At 40.0% G+C, this 25,724-nt stretch overlaps 1 protein-coding gene across 2 annotated transcripts in view; it reads right to left on the minus strand.

Moving 5' to 3' along the window:
• Nucleotides 1-25,724, minus strand: part of LOC134330175 (formin-binding protein 1) — a 173,276-nt gene that overhangs the window by 89,110 nt on the left and 58,442 nt on the right. For both annotated transcript variants that reach the window (XM_063011186.1, XM_063011187.1), the window contains exon 2: nucleotides 671-786. In XM_063011186.1, coding sequence (XP_062867256.1) covers nucleotides 671-786 — 116 coding nt within the window. The remainder of the gene's footprint in view (nucleotides 1-670; nucleotides 787-25,724) is intronic.

The raw sequence follows: 25,724 nt of genomic DNA on the forward strand, positions 1-25,724 counted from the left end.
TTTCACCTGCACGAATCGAGTTCATACACCGACAGGCACTGTGTACGGAGGGCCACACCCCCATCAGCATCATTCCTCAGCCCTGTGCAGGTGCCATCAGTCAGCCAGCAGGGGCAGCAGTTGCACCAGTTATGAGGACCTATGATCCAACTTTTTACCCCTAACCCTGAACAACAGCCAGTCGTCGTTCATGCAGCCGCCCAGCCCAGTCAGAAGGCAGAGCTGAGATTCGATACGATGTATTCAAAACCCCAACTCTGGTGTGTTAGCGTACTTTACCGCTGCCCCATCTGAGCGGCCTAAGCTTTATTTTTAACCTTAACCCCCAGCTGTAATGCAGATTTGCCTCATATTTGCACGTTGATGACGTATTATCGCACTGCTTAAGCAACCTCTGAACAAATAATTTTAAATAATTTTTTGAAGGCTGAACACGTCGAATTTAAGGAAAATGTCGAGTTTAGGGGAACAGATTTCTCCATGAAGGGTGTCGAGTTTCAAATATTTCGAGTTTAGGAGACGTCGAGTTACAAGGTACCACCATGTATGTATTTCCACTGTTTCATTGTTCCATTGTAAAAGCCTTCCATTATAAAGACAAGTTAATTGTCAAATCATCACCACTAACAAAGACACACATACACAGCAAAACTGTAAGTGCAGAACTTACCTGATCTGCTTTGCATAGTTAAGCTCAATCTCAGATCGCTCTTTCACAAACTTGGTGTAGCGCTCCACAAAATCTATGCCCCACTGAGTGTGCTTCTCCAAATTATCAAACTGATCCTGGAGACAGAGAAAGAAAAAAATTGTAGTCAGGATTGTTTTAGTCATGATCAAAGAAAGACCACAATATTTATTAGTTGGGACCAAGACAAGACAAGGTGTACATTATTTACAGTAGTATTATACTACAATAGTGGTCCATTAATTGATTCAGAAATGCAAACATTGTGTTTTAATGTAAAATATCATTCATTTAGTCAATGTCTGTTTTACCACCACTTTATCCTACTTATGGTACAATTCACTGGGCAAAGGGCAGGAAACACTTTGACAAGTTGCCAGTAATGTAAAATATAAAAAAGTATACCCACACAGATGTAATACATGACATACAGGGGTTGGACAAAATAACTGAAACACCTGGTTTTAGACCACAATAATTTATTAGTATGGTGTAGGGCCTCCTTTTGCGGCCAATACAGCGTCAATTCGTCTTGGAAATGACATATACAAGTCCTGCACAGTGGTCAGAGGGATTTTAAGCCATTCTTCTTGCAGGATAGTGGCCAGGTCACTACGTGATGCTGGTGGAGGAAAACGTTTCCTGACTCGCTTCTCCAAAACACCCCAAAGTGGCTCAATAATATTTAGATCTGGTGACTGTGCAGGCCATGGGAGATGTTCAACTTTACTTTCATGTTCATCAAACCAATCTTTCACCAGTCTTGCTGTGTGTATTGGTGCATTGTCATCCTGATACACAGCACCGCCTTCAGGATACAATGTTTGAACCATTGGATGCACATGGTCCTCCAGAATGGTTCGGTAGTCCTTGGCAGTGACGCGCCCATCTAGCACAAGTATTGGGCCAAGGGAATGCCATGATATGGCAGCCCAAACCATCACTGATCCACCCCCATGCTTCACTCTGGGCATGCAACAGTCTGGGTGGTACGCTTCTTTGGGGCTTCTCCACACCGTAACTCTCCCGGATGTGGGGAAAACAGTAGGTGGACTCATCAGAGAACAATACATGTTTCACATTGTCCACAGCCCAAGATTTGCGCTCCTTGCACCATTGAAACTGACGTTTGGCATTGGCCCGAGTGACCAAAGGTTTGGCTATAGCAGCCCGGCCGTGTATATTGACCCTGTGGAGCTCCCGACGGACAGTTCTGGTGGAAACAGGAGAGTTGAGGTGCACATTTAATTCTGCCGTGATTTGGGCAGCCGTGGTTTTATGTTTTTTGGATACAATCCGGGTTAGCACCCGAACAGCCCTTTCAGACAGCTTCCTCTTGCGTCCACAGTTAATCCTGTTGGATGTGGTTTGTCCTTCTTGGTGGTATGCTGATATTACCCTGGATACTGTGGCTCTTGATACATCACAAAGACTTGCTGTCTTGGTTACAGATGCGCCAGCAAGACGTGCACCAACAATTTGTCCTCTTTTGAACTCTGGTATGTCACCCATAATGTTGTGTGCATTGCAATATTTTGAGCAAAACTGTGCTCTTACCCTGCTAATTGAACCTTCACACTCTGCTCTTACTGGTGCAATGTGCAATTAATGAAGATTGGCCACCAGACTGGTCCAATTTAGCCATGAAACCTCCCACACTAAAATGACAGGTGTTTCAGTTATTTTGTCCAACCCCTGTATATGCCCCTATATTAATAAGGGTTTCTCCACATGTATCCACTGGATGTATGCAGATTATAGGTTTATAACATATTTGAAATACCTATAATCAAATGTGTGTATGTACCGATCAGGCATAACATTATGACCACCTCCTTGTTTCCACACTCACTGTCCATTTTATCACCTCCATTACCATATAGAAGCACTTTGTAGTTCTACAATTACTGACCGTAGTCCATCTATTTCTTTACATACTTTTTTTAGCCTGCTTTCACCCTGTTCTTCAATGGTCAGGACCCCCACAGGACCACTATAGAGTAGGTATTATTTGGGTGGTGGATCATTCTCAGCACTGCAGTGACACTGACATGGTGGTGGTGTGTTAGTGTGTTGTGCTGGTATGAGTGGATAAGACACAGCAATGCTGATGGAGTTTTTAAACACCTCACTGTCACTGCTGGACTGAGAATAGTCCACCAACCAAAAATATCCAGCCAACAGCGCCCCATGGGCAGCGTCTTGTGACCACTGATGAAGGTCTAAAAGATGACCAACTCAAACAGCAGCAATAGATGAGCGATCGTCTCTGACTTTACTACAAGGTGGACCAACTAGGTAGGAGTGTCTAACAGAGTGGACAGTGAGTGGACATGGTATTTAAAAACTCCATCAGCATTGCTGTGTCTGATCCACTCATACCAGCACAACACACACTAACACACCACCTCCATGTCATTGTAAATGCAGAGCTGAGAATGATCCTCCACCCAAATAATACCTACTCTGTGGTGGTCGTGGGAGAGTCCTGACCATTGAAGAACAGGGTGAAAGGGGGCTAACAAAGCGTGCAGAGAAACAGATGGACTACAGTCAGTAATTGTAGAACTACAAAATGCTTCTATATGGTATTATATTATACATATATTTCTTTCATTCTCATGCTTATTATTAGTAGTAGTATTTAAAATTCTGAATGAATTAATGGACCACTATTGTAGTATAGCTTATATGTACCAAACAATAAAACTGTAAATAATCTAGACCTTGGTTTTACTCTTCTCAGACTTGGTTTAGTCTTGGTCCCAACCATTAAATATTATGGTTATTACAATGTAAAATATCATTCATCGTCTGTTTTACCACCACTCAGCAAAAGGCAGGAAACAACTTGCCAGGTTGCCAGTGATGTAAAAATTAAAACAGTATAATTTAACCTAAATTTAAGACAAGATAGAAAAACGGGAAATGAAGAAAAGGCTCAAGAACTCTGCTACTTAATCATTTTATTTAGGGTTATATATGTTTAAAATAGTTGGAGCTTAACTGCTATTAGATAGAGCATGATGTTCATAACTGGAGCAGGAAATCCCCATTTAGTCATCAAGTCACTACTTTTACTCTCTGTTTTTTATGACTACATCTGTCTGTTTTTACTCTGTGTGTTAAATGTCAGTAATATTTAGAGAACTCAAGCCACCACATCATCTAAATGAGTTTATGTTTGGTGGACTTATTTTTACTCTTCTTAAACATGTTAACAACATTTAAATACACCAGTACACCAGTTTACTTCTTTTAATTTTGTCCATAATATTTTGGGCATTGTTCATTATGTTTTTACACATCTTATTACTGCTTGGTGACTTTTTGTTGAATATAAAAAATCTACAGTGCAGCAAATTTTGTAGGCCACAAGAAATAATCATTCAGCTAAAGTCATGCACCTGAAAACCCAGTAATGCTTTTAAGTACACATACAGTTTTAATGGAGAAAATAAATGCAAATACAGGGAGTGATATGCACCCCTCACGTACAGTGGTAAACAAAAAGGCTCAGCTAAGATCAGATAGTTAATACACTCTCAAAAGCTCACAATATGTGCAGCCCACAATGGAAAAATAGTAGAAAAAAGTGCAAAGAGGGGAAACCCAGAACAAGCTGAGGACGGCAATGCATGAGTGGGACTGCCACTTCACTAACTGAACTGGAACAGCCCACGTTCAGCATGGATCCCTCTTCTGAAAGGGCCATCATGTTGCTTCTGGAGGTACCTGGCCTGTCCTGTCCAGGGCGGTTCTGCCATAAAGGGCACAAATTGCCACAGCACTGACTGGGTTCCCAGAAAAAGATAAAGAACGCCGGCATCTGTGCCAGTCAGAAAATGGACTGGAAAAAGCCCTATTTGTTTCTAAAAAAGAAAAAAAGAACAGGTACCAACAGAGAGCCCAGCAACACCATGAGGAAGAAACTTCCGCTGATGGGCATGATTTTTTAAACCACCCCCCATCCCGAGCTCTTACAGAACAGCTTCCGAAGTTTTCAATTCGCCAAAGGAATTCTGTGGATATATCTCCAGAAGCCAACTGCCTTACCAAGAATGAGGAGGGGAGGGGCAACCTCAACCCTCTAGGGCTATGATTTTGGTTGTCCGCCAAAGACCTCCCACTTTCCCTGAAGTCTAAGAAATTGGGTTAAGATTAGAGATGGACCGATCGGGGTTTTTGGCACCAATTCCGATCTCCGATCTCCTTTCAGGGACATCGGCCGATAGCCGATTCCGATCGGGGAGGGAAGGGGGGGGTTTTAGCAGTAAATAAACTTAAAAAGAGCCTCACAGTAAAGATAAACCGGAGCAGCGCGCGCGCGCGCGCGTGTGTGTGTTTGTGCCTTTGGAAGAGACGCTTTGTTCACAGTATCGCTATAAGTGATTCATTGATTCATGAGTTGATTCGTTTTTATGTGAAGCGTAAGTTTCTCTTCTCAGTTATCTCTCCGTGTTTACTGTTATTAATTAAATGTCGTGGTTTTAAATAAACACCAGCTACTACAGAACATTTTGTGTGACTCTCTTACATTAAAAAGCTTAATTAAAAAGCTTAATTAAACTGCTATTACCACAGATCTGCAACTGAGTCAGACTCGTTCTGTCTAAGGAGCTAAAAGTTTTCTAAAAGTTCAGCAGATGATCCTGAACTAACGAATTTGGTAATGAATAAACTTTTGCCTCGGATTGGCTCTGTAACGTCTTCTGTTCTCATCTACATCACAAGTAAGAACCGCTTACGATTTACCAAAGTGAACCAGGAGTTTATATAACGTGCTGATAGAATCGACTCAGATGTGACCGGGTTGAATTATCTTTTTAAAGTAAATATTACAATCAGCAAAATTACATCGTAAGAGCTTTCACGATGGTTTCTGTACGATTGTTGATGAATGGTGATGTGATGGTTGGTGCTTCGTAGCTCAAAGTCTGGATCAATCCACTGAGCTGTTAACTTAACATGGTCTTTATATATCACACGATCAGATCGGCTACATTTAGGAAATATCGCCGATCGCCGATAGCATATTTTGATTAAAAATCGGCCGATACCGATTCGTAGCCGATCGATCGTCCCATCTCTAGTTAAGATCCTTAGAAGAGTTAATCCGGACTCCTAGAGAATAAACATACTAACCCAACATTCCATGTATCGTGCCTCAAGTCAGTACTTTGGGATTGACACGCAGTCAGGCTAACTGGAGCTACTGAAATTGCACTAGTTGTGAGTGTATGTGTGAATGATGTGTGTGTACCCTGTGATGGACTGGTAACCTGTCCAGGATGTATCCTGCCTTTTGCCCAATGAATCGGACCAACCAAAACCCTGACCAGGATAAAGCTTCGGTAAAACAATGAATGAATAAACTGATACTAATCTGTGCTAATCTGCTAAATGTGATAATCATGGCTAAATAACAATGACTACATGTGTCCTGCAGTTAAAAGGTTTCTAATGCTGTTACAATAATTTAATCCCAAATTGGATAATCACATAACTCATTTACTACATCCTTATTTCACATATTTCAGCTGTGTAACACTGGGGAAAACAGTCTACCCTTAAGTGCCTTAAACCGTCAGAGCAGGTCAGAGGTCATAGTACATTTTAAATATTAAAACATAATTAAATTAAAACTAATCTTAGCACAATACCTACCATATCAGCATTATAATCTGTGCAAAAACAACACAATGAATGTTAAATGGAACACTGCACTTATATATACTGGGAGAAGTGGTGCATTAACAGAAACAGAAACTTAACTCATCACTTTTAGGTGTTGCCACAGCAAATCTGATCAGCATACCAGACTTGGCACAGTTTATAATCCGGATGCATTTCCTGACACAAACCTCTTAGTTGTATCCTGGGTTGGGCCCGGCACTGAGAGCGCACTGACAAGTGCCATTAGGTATGTTAATGTATAAAGACGCTGAGCTGAGCGGTTATGCCATGCTTATTCAAACTTTGTTTACTTTTTGCCAGTTTAATGATGAGGTAAAGCAGCCCCGGTTCTGGACTGCTTTGCTTGTGGGGGCAGTGAGAAAAATTGCTTTAGTTTCACCCTAAGCCAGATTCGAACCTAGGGCAGAAAAATATGCACGCTGCGCTCTGCCCACTACGCCACACAAACAGCGGAGTAATAACCAGTTTGTTATGCTGATATGCCTGCGCACATACGCCGTTACTAAGACTAAAAGTAAACACTACTTAAAATAATAACCAAACGTGTTGGGGAGGCAGCATCAGAGCGGGAGATGCAAAAAAACTTAATAAACTGATCAGGAAGGCTGGCTCAGTCTTGGGCTGCTCACTGGAAGGCTTTGAGTTGGTGGTCGGAAAGAGGTCTGTAAACAAACTCATTTCCATACTGGACAATCCATCACACCCCCTGCATGACCTCCTAGTCAGACAGCGGAGCACATTCAGTAACAGACTCATCCAGCTCCGCTGCAAGAAGGAACGATACAGGAAATCGTTTGTACCAACAGTGATCTCACTGTATAACTCATCCCCACTGTGCCGGGACATCATCGCTCACTGAGTGCCGGGACATCATCGCTCACTGAGTTAATACCAGGACTATCAGGACAGAATCATGAAGCATGATCTGTCACTCTGTTTATGTTTATGTCATTGCACATCTCTGGACATTTAATGCCAAGACACTTTTGTAAATTTTCTATTATATTACATATTGCTTATATATTTATTCCTACCAACTTTGTACTGCAATACTTACTTAATATTTTTCTATTGTACCTTGAGCTGTTGTAATACTTGACTTTCCCTCTGGGATTGATAAAGTGATTCTCTCTCTCTCTCTCTCTATCTATCTATCTATCTATCTCTCTCTCTCTCTCTCTCTCTCTCTATCTCTCTATCTCTCTATCTCTCTATCTATCTTTCTCATTCCCACAGTAGTGGCAGAAGCTGCTCGCCCCATTACAGGTTCAGAGATAATTTTTCAAAAGTAGCCTTTGCAAGGTACTTTTGAAACCTCTGTTATTTATAGATACAGTGTAGCATGTTTCACAGATATCACTTATAAACAGTGTACTATGTTTGAAGGTCCAATTTCAAGAAATGTTTAACTTCATCAGTTATCATTTATTAAGAAATATTGGCCAAAATAAAGACAATTTGGAGACCTTTGGAGAATTTTGTGTTTCATATTTGTTACTGTCACAGTATATGTTTTATATTAAAAGGGTAAAATGTATTCTGGCCAATAATAAATACCACCTGACTTTTTGAAATATGACCTGAACAAAATTAAGAACATCTTTGACTTGTGTTAATAAAGAATCCTAATTTGACAATTGTATACCTTACTATATGCTGCTGCAAGATTTCCAAAACGTAATTAAGTGCGAGGGATACAGTAATCTGCATGCTATTGTTACATCATAATCAGAATTGTATATATACAGAGTGATATAACTACAGTAAACTGCACTGCATTATTACATCATAATTTGCATTTCTATATTTAACAAGATAGCATTGTTACATCATCAATGACATTTGAATGTGTGAATTGGAGGTGAAGTAATTACCACCTGATTTTAAAAATAACACCTAAACGTCTCCCACATGCTTTGTCATTGTCTCTATGTCTTTTGGAATACGTTTATCAAAATTACAGTAATCTAAATCGTATTGGTAGCTCAGAATCAGAATTTAATTACATTTAATGGTTACAGTAATAATAATATTGATAAATCATAACATACAGTACATTAGATGCTATTGTTACATTAAATCTGAACTGTGTGGAGTGATGCAGTTATAGTAAACTGCATTGTATTATTATATTATAATTTGAATTTCTATAGTTAACAAGATAGTATCGTTACAATGGAATTTGAATGTGTGAATCTGTAGTAATTCCAGTAATCTAAATGTTATTGGTAGCTCAGAATCAGAATTTGGTGATTGTTCATGGTTATAGAAATAATGATATTGATATATACTGACATAACCTACAATTAATGCACTACTTTAGACTGTATTGTACTCTATATGGTATTACTGTATTTGTAACAGTGTGCAGATTAATGTTGCTTAATACATTTTTCATTATTTGTTTTAATAACAGTACTATAAGTACAACGTTATTAATACACTGGAATTTGAACCTAATGACATTTTAGACTAAACCATTCTGCCATTTTTAATGCTGAGTACTAAATAAACAGTGAGCTAGTATCTGAAACAAGCTCGTAACCAACCTCACCTTGGTGTGGCTAAAGCATCCACCCATCTTCTCCTCCACCATCTCCAATTCTTTATTCAGTTCTCTTTCCTCTCACGCTAAGCCTTGCTCACAAACAACATGCACACTACGCTCTCAGAAAGAAAACCTGATGCACCTCTGCAGATACACTGCTACACACACACTAGCCTGTGCAGTCCATACACTGTACGCAGGAGGACAGGAAGGAAAGAGCTGTGTGCATTTGTGTGCATGACACAGGATGTGTATGTGGGCTGATGTTCTAAAAGTCTGCATCTCCTTTAAACGCATTAGGTTTATCTGACCGTCAGTTTAAGCAGTCCTTGAACTACAACTCCAAATCAGAAAAGGTTGGGACAGTATGGAGAATGCAAATAAAATAAAAATAAAAATGCTTACATTTACTTTGACTTTTATTTGATTGTAGACAGTTTGAACCTGAGATATTTCATGTTTTGTCTGCTAAACTTCATTTTATTTGTTAATATACCTCTATTCCTGTATGTCAGACCTGCAACACATTCCAAAAAAAAGTTGGGACGGGGGCAATTTAGAGCTAGTAATGAGGTGAAAAAACTAAATAATGATGTGATTCCAAACAGGTCATTGTAATAATGGTCTGGTACAAAAGCAGCATCCAGGAAAGACTGAGTTTTTTAGGAGCAAAGATGGACAGAGGATCTTCAGTTTGTAAACAAATGAGACAAAAACAATGTACCTCAAAGAAAGATTGGAAGGGATTTGCATATTTCTTCCTCTACAGTGCATAATATCACTAAACGAATCAAGAATCGAGAGAAATTTCAGTACATAAGGCCAAGGGCTCAAGCTTAAGTTGAATGCCCGTGATCTTTGAGCCCTCAGATGGCACTGCATCAAGAACCGCCACTCAACAATAGCTGATATAACCACATGGGTGAGGGATTACTTTGGCAAATCTTTGTCAAGCACTACAATACAGAGTTACATGCACAAATGCCACTTAAAACTTTACTGTGCAAAAAAGAAGCCTTATGTTAACCATGTCCAGAAGCGGCGTCGACTTCGCTGGGCTCGTGGGCATCTAGGATGGACCATCACACAGTGGAAACGTGTACTGTGGTCAGATGAATCAGCATTCCAGGTCTTTTTTTTTTTTAGAAAAAATGGACGCTGTGTGCTATGGACCAAAGACGAAAAAGACCATCCAGACTGTTATCATCAGCAAGTCCAAAAGCCAGGGTCTGTCATGGTATGGGGCTGTGTCAGTGCCCTTGGCAAAGGTCATTTACACTTTTGTGATGGCAGCATTAATGCAGAAAAGTTCATTGAGATCTTAGAGCAACATGTGCTGCCTTCAAGACGTCATCTTTTCCAGGGACGTCCATGCATTTTTCAACAAGACAATGCAAAACCACATGCTGCACACATTACAAAGGCATGGCTGCGGAAAAAGAGGGTACGGGTACTGGACTGGCCTGCCTGCAGTCTTGACCTGTCCCCAATACAGAATGTGTGGAGAATTTTGAAACAAAATATGCGACAACGACGACCCTGTACTGTTGCACATCTTAAAACGTGTCTGCAGGAAGAATGGGACAAAATACAATCTGAAACACTAAATCACTTGGTCTCCTCGGTGCCAAAACATCTTTTAGGTGTGAAGAAAAGGAATGGCAACATTACAAAGTGGTAAATGCTTTACTGTCCCAACTTTTTTTGGAATGTGTTGCAGGCCTGAAATGCAGGAATGGATGTTTATTAATAAATGAATAAAGTTGAGCAGACAAAACATGAAATATCTCAGGTTCATCCTGTCTGCAATCAAATAAAAGTCAAAGTACATGGAAGAAACTCAGCAACCTTTTGGCTGCTGTTTTTGTTCTGGCAGTGGTGGGGCTTGAACCAGCGACCTTCTGATTACTATTCCAGTACCTTGATCGCTAGGCTACAACTCCCCTAAAAATGAAGAAGCTGGGCAGAATCAAGACAATAGAAAAATTCAATAAAAAAACACAATGGAAAAATGGTAAAGCTTTGAAGGCAGGGTCTATAGTCTGAGCTGAGCGGCCGCCGAGCCCACTATTTAATAAAGCAAGGGGAAGTGGTTCAGAGAATCTACTCTCTCTTCCTCGCGATTTTCTTGCCAAACTAATTACAGCTAGATTGAGACAGCTATAGGTGGAACCACAACCATGGCCAACCAACCAGCTTCTCAATCCACCAGTAAACTGATGTGCAGTCAAACCCTAATGCTTCTCTTCCAGTACATGATATTGTAAAAAGATTTAGGGAATCCTGAAATAGCTTAGTCCGTATATAGCTTAATCCGTATACATAATGTTATCAGGCATAACATTATGACCACCTTCCTAATGTTGTGTTGGTCCCCCCTTTTGCTGCCAAAACAGCCCTGCAACTGCAATGCACTGTGTATTCTGACACCTTTCTATCAGAACCAGCATTACCTTCTTCAGCAATTTGAGCTACAATAGCTCGCCTGTTGGATCAGACCACACGGGCCAGCCTTCGCTCCCCACGTGCATCAATGACCACTTTTGATAGATACTGACCACTGCAGACTGGGAACACCTCACAAGAGCTGCAGTTTTGGAGATGCTCTGACCCAGTCGTCTAGCCATCACAATTTGGCCCTTGTCAAACTCGCTCAGATCCCTACACTTGCAAATTTTTCCTGCTTCTAACATTAACTTAAAATGTTCACTTGCTGCCTAATATATCCCACCCACTAACTGGTGCCGCGATGAAGAGATAATCAGTGTTATTCACTTCACCTGTCAGTGGTCATAATGTTATGCCTAGTCGGTGTATAGTATAGCAAGCCCTCTGGGAAGTACTTGAAAAAATACAAACTATATAGCAGTAAAATACGCTAGCACACCAGAGCTGGGAATTCAAAAACATTGTATCGAATCTCAGTTCTGTCATCCGGCTGGGCTGGATGCCTACATGAACAACAATTGGCTTGTTGTGTATACAGGGCTGGAAGAAAGATAGGGACCTAATAACTGATGCAATTACGACCTCTGCTGGCTGGTTGATGGTGCCTGCACAGAGTGGAAGAATAATGTGGACAGGGTGTGGCTCTCCGTACACAAAGCTGATCAGCATATAAACTCATCACGTGCAGGTGAAAAAATGCAGTCGGCTACTGCACACGTGTCGGAGGCGTGTGTCAGTCTCGCTCACCTCAATCAGAAGTGGGGATCAGTATCAGTAGAGAGGAAGCATAAGGCAATCGGGTAATTAGATACGACTAGATTAAGAGGAAACTTAGAAAAAAAAGACATAAGCGCAAAAGTGTGTGTGTGTGTGTGTGTGTGTGTGTGTGTGTCCTTTACTTTGTTGTACAAGTTTTCCCTTTGGGGAGAAATATTTGTGTTATGCTGTATATAGTGCAGAGGGAAAGAGAGAGAGAGGCAGAGTGGGAAAGTGGGAAAGAGAGAAAGAGAGAGAGAGAGAGGGAGAGGGCGAGAGAGAGAATTTGCATTCTTGAGCAACACTGGGTCTTTGTATCATGGAATGAGCCAAAACAATGCTACTGTAACCTCTAAAGCAGGGGACTGGGAACACACACACACACACACACACACACTGCATATACACAGCCCATTCATTCACTTTCAAACACCCAAAAGAAGGCCTCGACATACACACATGCATATGCACACACACACAAACACAGCTGTCATAATATCTATGAACTTGGCTAGTATTTCAATTACTTGTATATAACTACACACCATGACTGTCAAGAAGCTAAAACACCCTCACGACACACCCTTGACCATGGTTGCCATGCCATTTAAAGGTTACAAAATACAGTATGCAGTATTATACAAATCCCATTTCCAGAAAAGTTGGGACATTTTGTAAAACACAACAAAAAAACCAATCTGTGATTTGTTAATTCTCTTAAATCTTTATGTATATAATCCAAATTTATTTTATTAATCTTTCCCTTTTTGTGCCTTTGTTGTACACATAGATAGATATATAGATAGATAGATAGATAGATAGATAGATAGATAGATAGATAGATAGATAGAGACAGACAGACAGACAGACAGACAGATAAGCTATGCAGCCCCATACACAACAAACTGTGATGCATTGTGTATTCTGACACCTTTCTTTCAGAACCAGCATTAACTTCTTCAGCAATTTCAGCTACAGTAGCTCGTCTGTTGGATTGGACCACACATGCCAGCCTACTCTCCCCACGTGCATCAATGAGCCTTGGCCGCCCTGTCACCCTTTTACCGGTTCACCGGTTTACCACTGTTCCTTCCTTGGACCACTTTTGATAGATACTAACCACTGCAGACCGGGCCCTTGTTAAACTCGCTTAACTCCTTATGCTTGCCAATTTTTCCTACTTCTTACACATTACCTTTGAGGACAAAATGTTTACTTGCTGCCTAATATATCCCACCTACTAACAGGTGCCGTGATGAAGAGATAATCAGTGTTATTCACTTCACCTGTATAATGTTATGCCTGGTTGGTATATACATATATATATATATATATATATATACAGTGCCTTGCAAAAGTATTCGGCCCCCTTGAACTTTTCAACCTTTTGCCACATTTCAGGCTTCAAACATAACGATATGAAATTGTAATTTTTTGTGAAGAATCAACAACAAGTGGGACACAATCGTGAAGTGGAACGAAATTTATTGGATATTTTAAACTTTTTTTAGAAATAAAAAACTGAAAAGTGGGGCGTGCAATATTATTCAGCCCCCTTGCGTTAATACTTTGTAGCACCACCTTTTGCTGCGATTACAGCTGCAAGTCACTTGGGGTATGTCTCTATCAGTTTTGCACATCGAGAGACAGAATATTTTGCCCATTCTTCCTTGCAAAACAGCTCGAGCTCAGTGAGGTTGGATGGAGAGCGTTTGTGAACAGCAGTTTTCAGCTCTTTCCACAGATTCTCGATGGGATTCAGGTCTGGACTTTGACTTGGCCATTCTAACACCTGGATACGTTTATTTGTGAACCATTCCATTGTAGATTTTGCTTTATGTTTTGGTTCATTGTCTTGTTGGAAGATAAATCTCCGTCCCAGTCTCAGGTCTTTTGCAGACTGCAACAGGTTTTCTTCCAGAATGGTCCTGTATTTGGCTCCATCCATCTTCCCATCAATTTTAACCATCTTCCCTGTCCCTGCTGAAGAAAAGCAGGCCCAAACCATGATGCTGCCACCACCATGTTTGACAGTGGGGATGGTGTGTTCAGGGTGATGAGCTGTGTTGCTTTTACGCCAAACATAACGTTTTGCATTGTGGCCAAAAAGTTCAATTTTGGTTTCATCTGACCAGAGCACCTTCTTCCACATGTTTGGTGTGTCTCCCAGGTGACTTTTTATGGATATCTTTGAGAAATGGCTTTCTTCTTGCCACTCTTCCATAAAGGCCAGATTTGTGCAGTGTACGACTGATTGTGTCCTATGGACAGAGTCTCCCACCTCAGCTGTAGATCTCTGCAGTTCATTCAGAGTGATCATGGGCCTCTTGGCTGCATCTCTGATCAGTCTTCTCCTTGTTTGAGCTGAAAGTTTAGAGGGACGGCCGGGTCTTGGTAGATTTGCAGTGGTCTGATACTCCTTCCATTTCAATATGATTGCTTGCACAGTGCTCCTTGAGATGTTTAAAGCTTGGGAAATCTTTTTGTATCTAAATCCGGCTTTAAACTTCTCCACAACAGTATCTCGGACCTGCCTGGTGTGTTCCTTGGTCTTCATGATGCTCTCTGCGCTTTAAACAGAACTCTGAGACTATCACAGAGCAGGTGCATTTATACGGAGACTTGATTACACACAGGTGGATTCTATTTATCACCATCAGTCATTTAGGTCAACATTGGATCATTCAGAGATCCTCACTGAACTTCTGGAGTGAGTTTGCTGCACTGAAAGTAAAGGGGCCGAATAATATTGCACGCCCCACTTTTTAGTTTTTTATTTCAAAAAAAGTTTAAAATATCCAATAAATTTCGTTCCACTTCACGATTGTGTCCCACTTGTTGTTGATTCTTCACAAAAAATTACAATTTCATATCTTTATGTTTAAAGCCTGAAATGTGGCAAAAGGTTGAAAAGTTCAAGGGGGCCGAATACTTTTGCAAGGCACTGTATATATATATATATATATATATATATATATATATATATATATATATATATAGAGAGAGAGAGAGAGAGAGAGAGAGAGAGAGAGAGAGAGAGAGAGAGAGAAAAGATAGAGGTGTTATAGATTGTGTTATCACCCATCTACAGTTGCAATCAGACATATTTAACCTACTAAGAAAACAAGGATTTATAATTGAAAATGTTTCTGCAGAGCTAGATGTTGCTTTAAATTAAGTCTTTAATATTTGACAGACATAGCAAATGAATAAAGAAAATAAATGAGTATTTTAGAGTAGCAGGATACTTTGCCTGCAGCTCCTACATAATATTACTGATCTTGGAACCTACTGCTGGTCTGTATAACTATAATTAAATAATTGGGAATTCAATAAAGACCCTTAATTTGCTTCAACTGTGATGTGTTATATAAACACAGTACCAGATGTATCCAAGGTGTGCTGCAACCATGGTGAAAACAAAAGTGCTTTCACAAAAGCTGAGAGAGGAGAGAATGAGACTGCACAGAAAGGGCAGTGGGTGTAAGATGATTTCCAAGACCTTTAACATTCCTGGAGACACCACTGGGAGTATTGTCGGGAATTTCCAGACTTATGGTGCAGCAGACCTGCCTGGCCGTGGGAGACAGCCACGGAAAGGGCATATAAATATACATATATTCTCACAGATAACCTGTATTTAAGATAAAATGGGGGATTTCACCCCTTTCCCAAAATATCTTTGTGAGACCCTGTATTCTCACAAATAAGCTGTAAAATCGTCTCCCAGTAAAAAGAAAACCAACTTTTTGTTGGAGGACAACTGCTTGGACTAAAACCCTAAACTTGCTTCAGAAAATGCTAATCTAGAGTGTATTTTCACAATTAAAAAACTAATGCTAGTGGAGAAAATGCTGGCGGTGCAAAGTCGGCAGAGTCAGTGACGTGAAAAAGTTGAGCAAAGTTTAACTTTATGCAAATTAGGAGCAAATCGATATGGCGATTACCAATAGGAATTAAGCATTGAGCAGAACGGTAAGCGCATTATCTTCACTAAGGTAAACAGTACTACAGTTTTGGTTATTTTAGAATCTATGAGTGTCACCCAGAATGTAATAGGACCTACTCACTGCTCTAAACAAACCTTTGGTTTTGACATGGACAGTATGGGTGGGCGATATAATATCGTTCACAATAATACCGGAATAGTTGTAAATTCGATATGATTTTTGCCATATCGCGATATTGTTAGCAAACGCGCATCACTCGCTCTCAAGCACGTAACAGTGAAATAATGGCGACCAGTAGGGCTGGGCGATTTTGCAAAAAAAAAAAAAATCTCGATTATTTTAAAATTATACCCGATTGTCGATTACGATTTCGATTTTTTTTGTTCTTGTACAATGCAATTAAAATAAGACTCAAATTTCTTTTTTTGCATTGTAATTAAAGGCTGCAGAAGTGCAAAAATAGTAACAGCACCACCTATAATTATCCTTTTAAGGGACTCAAACTTTATAACAATAACGATATCACAATAATTAACAATAATTAAAACAAAATAGATCTAAATTATCTATATCCTTATCTATCTATATCTAAGAATAGCTCACAAACAACTTTTATTTTAAATAATGTTCAGCAGAACCTCCTTACATTAGGAAAAAAACTACAAAAAGTTATTTACAGGTTTCTTAAAAGGAACACGAGCCTGTACTGCTGTTTCCACCACTGGGTGAGTCTGTATCAGTATCTACAATGGGGGGGCATCAAGTAATCACTCAGCTCAGCTTTGATTTTGTCCTCTTGTGATGGGGGGGGGGGCGGGCATCAAGTAATCACTCAGCTCTGATTTTGTCCTCTTGTGATTTGGGGGGTGGATACAACATTTTAAACATTTAAGGATGTGTAATGTGTCATTTTAGTCCCATAAAACTTTCAAACTGTATTAACCACTATTATGTGTCGTAGAATGATTCGATTCTATTGAGCGGCCCTTTAAGCCAAAATAAAGGAACCGATTCGTGCATTTGGGAGTCGTTACATACATAGGGCTCTTTAAAAGGAACCGAGACAAAAGATCCGACTCCCTATCGCAGAATTCACTGCAGCAGTTTCCTAGACGCGATTTTTTACTCAGTAATGGATGTTATTTAAAATGTAGCGAATTACAATTCTTAGTACAAAACTTACTTAAGTAAAAGTAAAATTACAGGCTATAAAATCTACTTTAAAGAGTACAAGTACACAAAAAACGACTCAATTACAGTAACGCGAGTAAATGTAACTCGTTACTTTCCAGCCAATTCTGATCGTGCTCATCGGCTCCGTATTTTGATTCAGTTCAGCGGTGTTTGATTCAGTGAATCTTAATTAAACACTGTTTGTGTCTCGTTTTGCCGATCGTGTTTGCGCTCCTTATTACTGAATCTAACCGTTACAGTGTATAATCCTTGTTGTCTTTCGTTTACTGTTTTGGTTTTCGCTGGTTTTGGACTCTACCTGGTTTTGTACACTGTTTTCGCCCTTTTTATATTAAACTTTCCCTGATTTATATTCTGCGGGCGTCTGGTCAGTTTCTGCTTCGTGACATTTTGGTATTTTAATTCAAATTTAAAGTATGTAAACAATCGCGATTGTCACATTCTAACATCGGGTGAAAACGTTCATGCGAATTAACCGAATTAATCGTGAAAATCGCCCAGCCCTAGCGACCAGTGCATAGAGTAGTACTGTGTGAGTCCGAGAATGATGTGAGGCAAAAAACTGTGTCAGTGAACAAACTTAGAATACACAGGTTACCATATGAGAACGTTTAAAACACAAAAGCGCCAAGCGGAACGCTTTCCTTCGCGTATGAGCATGGAAACTGAATGACTGAGTCAATGAGTCAGAAATGAATCTTTTCAGACGAATTATTCATTGGAATCGAATCAGAAAACTGTGCTCTTATCTATGGTAAAGATTCATTCTATGGTAAAGACTCACTCTGTGGGCAAAACAACTCCGGTTCAAGAGATTCAGATGTATAAACCAATCAGAGCTTCGAATTCAGATTTTGGGTGGGATTTCAAGCTCTCTCTTCATTGGTTGCTGTATTATTTGACAGATAAGTGAACGAATTACCAGTTTCAGCTTTCAACTGCGACAGCCGAGAGAATAAATTAGGTTAAATGATCTAAGACGGTTTTCATTAGTTAGGTGGATAAACACAGTTAAATATGGATTTTTATACTCTGGAAATATTTGGGAAATATACAAGATGGCCTCCAAGGTAAGCTGCGGTTATGATTTTATACTGCTGTGTGGTTGATCTGGGTCGTGGTGCTGCTGTTTACCATGCGCTTTCATTTTGCAATGATAGCAAAGCATTATCAAATATTGAACTTTTCGGGATTTTTTTAATGCTCATTTATTTGAAGTAAAACAAACAGTCAGAATTTATCAGAAGTACAATATTTTGTGTTTTTAATATAACATAAACAATATAAGGTAAAATACGGGCAGTGGCCTGCCATTGTACTTTAAGTTTACATTATATCGTATCGTATCGTATATCACCACTCAGCAGTGGTGGCACATAATCAGATGCGTATTATGGGAAAACCACACAGCTAAGTATAATTTTGGCCTTTTTAATGCCAAATCTTAATATTTCTCTTTATTAAGGGAATAATTGTATATTTACAGTATTCATACTTACTGGAAATGCACTATAAGGCCAAAAGTATTGGGGCACCCCATCTAATTTTTGAATTCATGCATTTCTTCCACAATTAATTGTAATAAATCAATTAGATAAAGGAAATTATTTACTTCTAACTTTGCCGCAACAGTTTAGGAAAGGCCCTTTTCCTGTTCCAACATGACTGTGCCCCTGGAAACTGGAACTGTAACATCAGTTGAGGTTTCTTGACCAACATCAGTGCCCAGCCATACAAACGCTCTTTTGACTAAATAGGCACAAATTCCCTCAGTCTTATGAAAAGCCTTCTGAAAAAAAGAGGCTGTTGTCATAGCTGAAAAGATCACGTAGAGGTCACACGATTTTAATACCGTTCGTTTTAGAAATGGGAAGTCCAACAAACTCATGTTCAGGTCCAAATTCTTTTAGCCATACAGTTTATAATACAGACTGAATCTAGTACACCGTCCAAAAATATTAGCAATAATAAAAATTATTTAGAATGTATTTGGGGAAACTGATGTAAAATGATGCATGTAAAATGATAAAAAAATATTTATGTTTTGTACTAATTTATGCTTTTGCTCTGGCTCACCGACCCCAACTGGTCCAAATGTGGTAACTGCACTGAATTACCTACCCCAAGCGAGTTGATCTGCTGTCAGGAGGCATTTAAGTAACCACATAATGCTTCGCTGTGAGAGGGACGTCTTGAAGGTGTCCATGCTCTCACTACGTAAACAAACTGCGATAAACTGCTTGTCTTTAAAAACGTAAAGTACACTGCCTGGCCCAAAAAAAGGTCACACACTCTGCAGTATTTTGTTGGACCGTCTTTAGCTTTGATTACAGCACACATTCACTGTGGTATTGTTTCCACAAGCTTCTGCAATGTCACAACATTTATTTCTGTCCAGAGTTGCATTAATTTTTCCCCAAGATCTTGTATTGATGATGGGAGATTTGAAAGGGAAGATTCTCAATGGGGTTCAGGTCTGAACTTTGTGGTGGTCAATCCATGTGTGAAAATTATGTCTCATGCTCCCTGAACCACTCTTTCACAATTTTAGCCTGATGAATCCTGGCATTGTCATCTTGGAATATGCCCATGCCATCAGGGAAGAAAAAATCCATTGATGGAATAACCAGGTTGTTCAGTATATTCAGGTATTCAGCTGACCTCATTCCTTGGGCACATAACAATGCTGAACCTAGACCTGACCAACTGCAGCAACCCCAGATCATAGCACTGCCCCCACAGGCTTGTACGGTAGGCACTAGGCATGATGGGTGCATCACTTCAGCCACCTCTCTTCTTACCCTGATGCGCCCATCACTCTGGAACAGGGTCAATCTGGACTCATCAGACCACATGACCTTCTTCCATTGCTCCAGAGTCCAATCTTTATGCTCCCCAGCAAATTGAAGCCGTTTTTGCCGGTTAGCCTCACTGACAAGTGATTTTATTAAGGCTACACAGCTGTTTAGTCCCAATCCCTTGAGTTCCCTTCGCATTGTGCATGTGGAAATGTTCTTACTTTCACTATTAAACATATCCCTGAGTTCTACTGTAGTTTTTTTACGATTTGATTTCACCAAACGTTTAAGTGATCGCCGATCACGATCATTCAAGATTTTTTTCCGACCACATTCCTTCCTCGAAGATAATGCATTGGACAGTTCTTAACCCGATTTTAGTAGTTTCAGCAATCTCCTTAGATGTTTTCTCTGCTTGATGCATGCCAATAATTTGACCCTTCTGAAACAGCTTAACATCTTTTCCACGACCACAGGATGTGTCTTTCGACATGGTTGTTTAACAAATGGGAAGCTACTCACTGCATCAGTTAGGGTTAAATAACTTGTTGCCAGCTGAAACATAATCACCTAAACATAATCATTTACGCTGATAAGCTTTGGGCATATTTTCGTTTTTATTTTTCCACCTCATTAGCAGCAAAAGGCCACAGAAAACAGCCTGATCACGCAGCCTATAGGGCTGGCATAAAACCGGCTCAATAGCCAATCAGGCTGCACGCTGAATTGCACAAGATGAGGAATAGTGCTTAAACAGTAGCAAGCTAAAGTAAGATGACCAGTGGAGAGAAGCACAAAAGCAAAAGAGGAAGAGGAAGCAAAAGGTGAGCTGTCTGCTCTCAATGACATTGTTCCAAAGAAAGACCGATGGAAGTGGTTTGGATTTCCTAAGTCTGACCAAGCACAGTTAAGCCCAAAATGCAAAATAAACACTACTAATTTATTTAATCATTTGAAAAAATATCACCCAGTCCAGTACACAGAGAGCACACAGATCAGGCATAACATTATAACGACTTTCCTAATATTGAGTTGGTCCCCGTTTTGCTGCTAAAACAGCCCTGACCCATCAAGGCATGGACTCTACCAGACCACTGAAGGTGTGCTGTGGTATCTGGCACCAAGATGTTACCAGCAGATCCTTTAACTCCTGTAAGTTGTGAGGTGGGGCCTCCATGGATCGGACTTGTTTGTCCAGCACATCCCACAGATGCTCGATTGGATTGAGATCTGGGGAATTTGAAGGCCAAGTCAACACCTTAAACTCACCGTTGTGCTCCTCAAACCATTCCTGAACCATTTTTGCTTTGTGGAAGAGCGCATTAGCCTTTTTGAAAATGCTCTGACCCAATCGTCTAGCCATCACAATTTGGCCCTTGTCAAACTCGCTCAAAATATCCCACCAACTAACAGGTGCCGTGATGAAAAGATAATCAGTGTTATTCACTTCACCTGTAAGTGGTCATAATGTTATGCCTAGTCGGTGTATAGTGTTAATCTGTGTCGGAACAAAAACCTTCTAAACTGCTGACACATCTCATTTCTTTGTTGTTTTTGTTTTTTTTCCCCCACCATATTGAGGAAGCCTCTCTCATCTGGTAACACTGTTATGCTAATGCTACCTGGCTAACAAGTGAGCTGTATCTAATCTGCACAACGCTCCATAGCGCTTTTAGCGGCGAACACTATTATATGATTTGCTGCCTATTTAAACCTACAGCTGTTAAAATTAACTGTGCTATGGTATGGCGGTATATGAAAAATCCATACAAGGAATCAAAGCTGGTATACCAAATGTACCGTCATACCCACCAGCTCTAGTTCAAGTGTATTAAACCATCTAGCAGTGGCGTTGGTCAGCCATGTATCAAATGAGGTTCTTTTAAGCAACAGTGGCGTCTTTTTCTGCTGTTAACTATACGAAAAAAGTTCAAAAGTAGGGCTGCACGATATTGGAAAAAACTGACATTGCGATATTTTTTTTTCCTGCGATTATATTGCGATATTAAAAAAATACAGGAATTTTCACCACATTATTAATAATATTAATAATGCATGTATCTTACTCTAAATAAGGGGCTCATCTGTGAAAAAGGGTGGTGCCTACAAGGGATACAAAAGATTATGACAAGCTACATCTTTGTACTCGGTTGAAACTGAGCATTAAACTAAGAAAGCTTCAATATCACATGAGGGAATTAACAGGATTGACAAAATTGGTCATTTAAAATTTTATTTCACAATCAAAAACTCTTCAAGTAGTAAACATTATTTAAAAAAATCTATACAAACAAAAGAGCAGCTATACACCTGTTCCAAATCCGAGATTTCTTAGTTACTTAGATGCCTTAGTTACTAAGCACAATGCTGAGGCAGAACGAGTGAGACTCGAAAGCGTCCTTAGTGATGAAGTCAATCCCAGAATACACTGCGGCATCTCTTCTCTCAAACGTAAATAAATAATTATTAATTTTTAACGAGTGTTTTTCTTTGCAAGTTTGGGCTTGTCAGCAAATGTAACAGTTTTCTGTACACGAATCGAGATGTTATGTTGACATGTTAGCGCCGTCCCACCTCATTCCATTGGTTTTAATGGCAAGATGCTAAATGCTAAACACGAAACCCGATGGAATCGGGCACGTTCCAATAACCTGCCTTCTAAGTCATTGACTTATTAGGATCCTCTCTACTGTGGCAGCTGCCTATGTAGGTAGTACAGCAAGGCAGCTCACTAGGTTTTTGAACACACTGGTAGATATGTCATGGAAAATGAGAACGGTGTGAATTCGCGATGCTGAAACGAAATATCGTGCAGCCCTATTAAAAAGGCACCATGGCATGACAGCAGTCACCTATTTCCTGGCTAAACATATGATACCCATTAGTACAATGGAAAAAGGAGACTTCAAAAACCTCCTAAACCTCCCCTTGACTAGAAAATATTTACACTGATCAGCCATAACATTAAAACCACCTCCTTGTTTCTACACTCACTGTCCATTTTATTAGCTCCACTTACCATATAGAAGCACTTTGTAGTTCTACAATTACTGACTGTAGTCCATCTATTTCTCTACATACTTTTTTAGCCTGCTATCACCCTGTTCTTCAATGGTCAGGACCCCCATAGGACCACCACAGAGTAGGTATTATTTGGGTGATGGATCATTCTCAGCACTGCAGTGACGATGACATGGTGGTGGTGTGTTAGTGTGTGTTGTGCTGGTATGAGTGGATCAGACACAGCAGCGCTGCTGGAGTTTTTAAATACCGTGTCCACTCACTGTCCACTCTGTTGGACACTCCTACCTAGTTGGTCTATCTGTAGACGTAAAGTCAGAGACGATCGCTCATCTATTGCTGCTGTTTGAGTTGAGATCTTCTAGACCTTCATCAGTGTTCACAGGACGCTGCCCATGGGGCGCTGTTGGCTGGATATTTTTGGTTGGTGGACTATTCTCAGTCCAGCAGTGACAGTGAGGTGTTTAAAAACTCCATCAGCATTGCTGTGTCTGATCCACTCATACCAGCACAACACACACTAACACACCACCACCATGTCAGTGTCACTGCAGTGCTGAGATTGATCCACCACCTAAATAATACCTGCTCTGTAGTGGTCCTGTGGGGGTCCTGACCATTGAAGAACAGCATGAAGCAGATGGACTACAGTCAGTGATTGTATAACTACAAAGTGCTTCTATATGGTAAGTGGAGCTGATAAAATGGACAGTGAGTGTAGAAACAAGGAGGTGGTTTTAATGTTATGGCTGATTGGTGTATAATATTTCTTTTTTGAATGTTTGAGATGTTTATGCCCTGAGAAAGTCTGACACAGATCTGTTTTTTGAACTAAATCCCTTTAATCCTTTCACCCAAATTGAGCTGATTAAACTGTATTGATTAAATCATTAAAGTCATCATCATCGTCTACTTGATCTTATTCCAATCTGCTTACTTAAAAAATTACTTCCTGGCATCACAGAACCCTTAATCAATATAAACGAGTTCTTTAGTCTTGGATATGTACCCAAATCTTCAAAGTGTGCAATTATTATAACCCATGATTAAGAAACCTGATCTTGATTCATATTTGCCTTCCTTTTGTTTTGAGGGAGGCCACCCCCCTACTTCTCTATCAAACATAGCTGGATGGTGCAGTGGTCTATTTTCGGCCAGCTGGGCAGACCAAGCGTCCACACAGAAGCAGTGTTCATAAAACATATCAGGCCTAGTACTGAAACGCCGATGTAGATCATAATATTTTACTGAATAAGCTAGAAAATACAGGTGTATTTAGGTGTTAGTTTAAATCCTACCTGACTGACAGCTATGAATATGTCCATGTAAATTATAAATGTTCTAGAACTACAAAAGTAAAGTATGGTGTTCCACAGGGGTCAGTATTGGGACCTTTATTATTTACACTTTAAATGCTACTGTTAAAAACACAGCATTAATTTCCAGACACATGACACACAATTGTACTTATCAGCCAAACCTAACAACATCAACACAATTAGTATGAAACTGGATCCATTCATTCATTCATTGTCGTTTTCACCACCGCTTCATCCTGATTCAGGCTCAGGGTGGGAACTAGTCACATGGGGAAGAGTAGGAAACATCCTGGACAGGTCGCCAGACCATTACAGGACAAAGATGCACACACACACACACACACACACAAACACACACACACAAATATTAACCTAGGGCAATTTTAGTCTGTCTTTTAGAATGTCCATGTCTTTGGACTGTGGAAGGAAACCGGAGCTACCGGTGAAAACACACACAGACTCAGGGAGAACATGCAAACTCCACACAGAACTGGACTGCTCCACCTGGGAATCAAACTTAAAGCAAAATGGATAAAGTAGTATTGCTAACAGATGTAATAAATCTGTTATGTATTTTAACTTTGAAGAGTTTTTGGGCATTTAGCAGACACTTTTATCCAGAACGAATTACAATTATCACTGAATACATACAGAGCAATTAAGGGTTAAGATTAAGAACCTTGCTCAGGGACCCAACAGTGGCAACTTAATATGGTGGGGCTTGAACCGACAACCTACTAGTCCAGTACCTAAACCACTGAGCTACAACTGCCGTAGCACACTGGATGTCATGTAGTTTATTCTACTTATTCCAAATAAAACTGAGGTATTTCTTGTTGGATCCAAGGCTACGAGGGACAAGTTGTCTAATCTGGTTTGAAACCTTGTAAATCTTGTTTAAAAAAAATTGGGCATCATAATTAATTCAGACCTCTCCTTTGATATGCACATTAGTAATATTACTAGAATTCAAATATCCTCATTTAGTGCACATTTCATATCCTTTTGAAAAGGATGAACTCTGCCACATTCTGCACAGGTTACAAAAGTAGGGCTTTGTAGTAAGAGAGTGAAGATGTTAGGCAAGCCTGCCTGCAGTCCAAATTTTTTATTAAAGAAATTGACTGGTCGACTGGACAGCGTCTAGCAAGCATAATTGGCTAATGCCTGCAGCAGACAAAATTGGCCTCCAGACTGCTAGCTGGGAAAGATTAAGGATTAAGATGTGGGGTTATTAATGCTGTGTAAGGACCTTGGTTGCCCAGGGCACCTGCACAGAAAGTGGAGGAGCACATAGATCAGGGC

The sequence above is a fragment of the Trichomycterus rosablanca genome, chromosome 16 (genome assembly GCF_030014385.1).
Source record: "Trichomycterus rosablanca isolate fTriRos1 chromosome 16, fTriRos1.hap1, whole genome shotgun sequence".
Classification (NCBI taxonomy): Eukaryota; Metazoa; Chordata; class Actinopteri; order Siluriformes; family Trichomycteridae; genus Trichomycterus; species Trichomycterus rosablanca.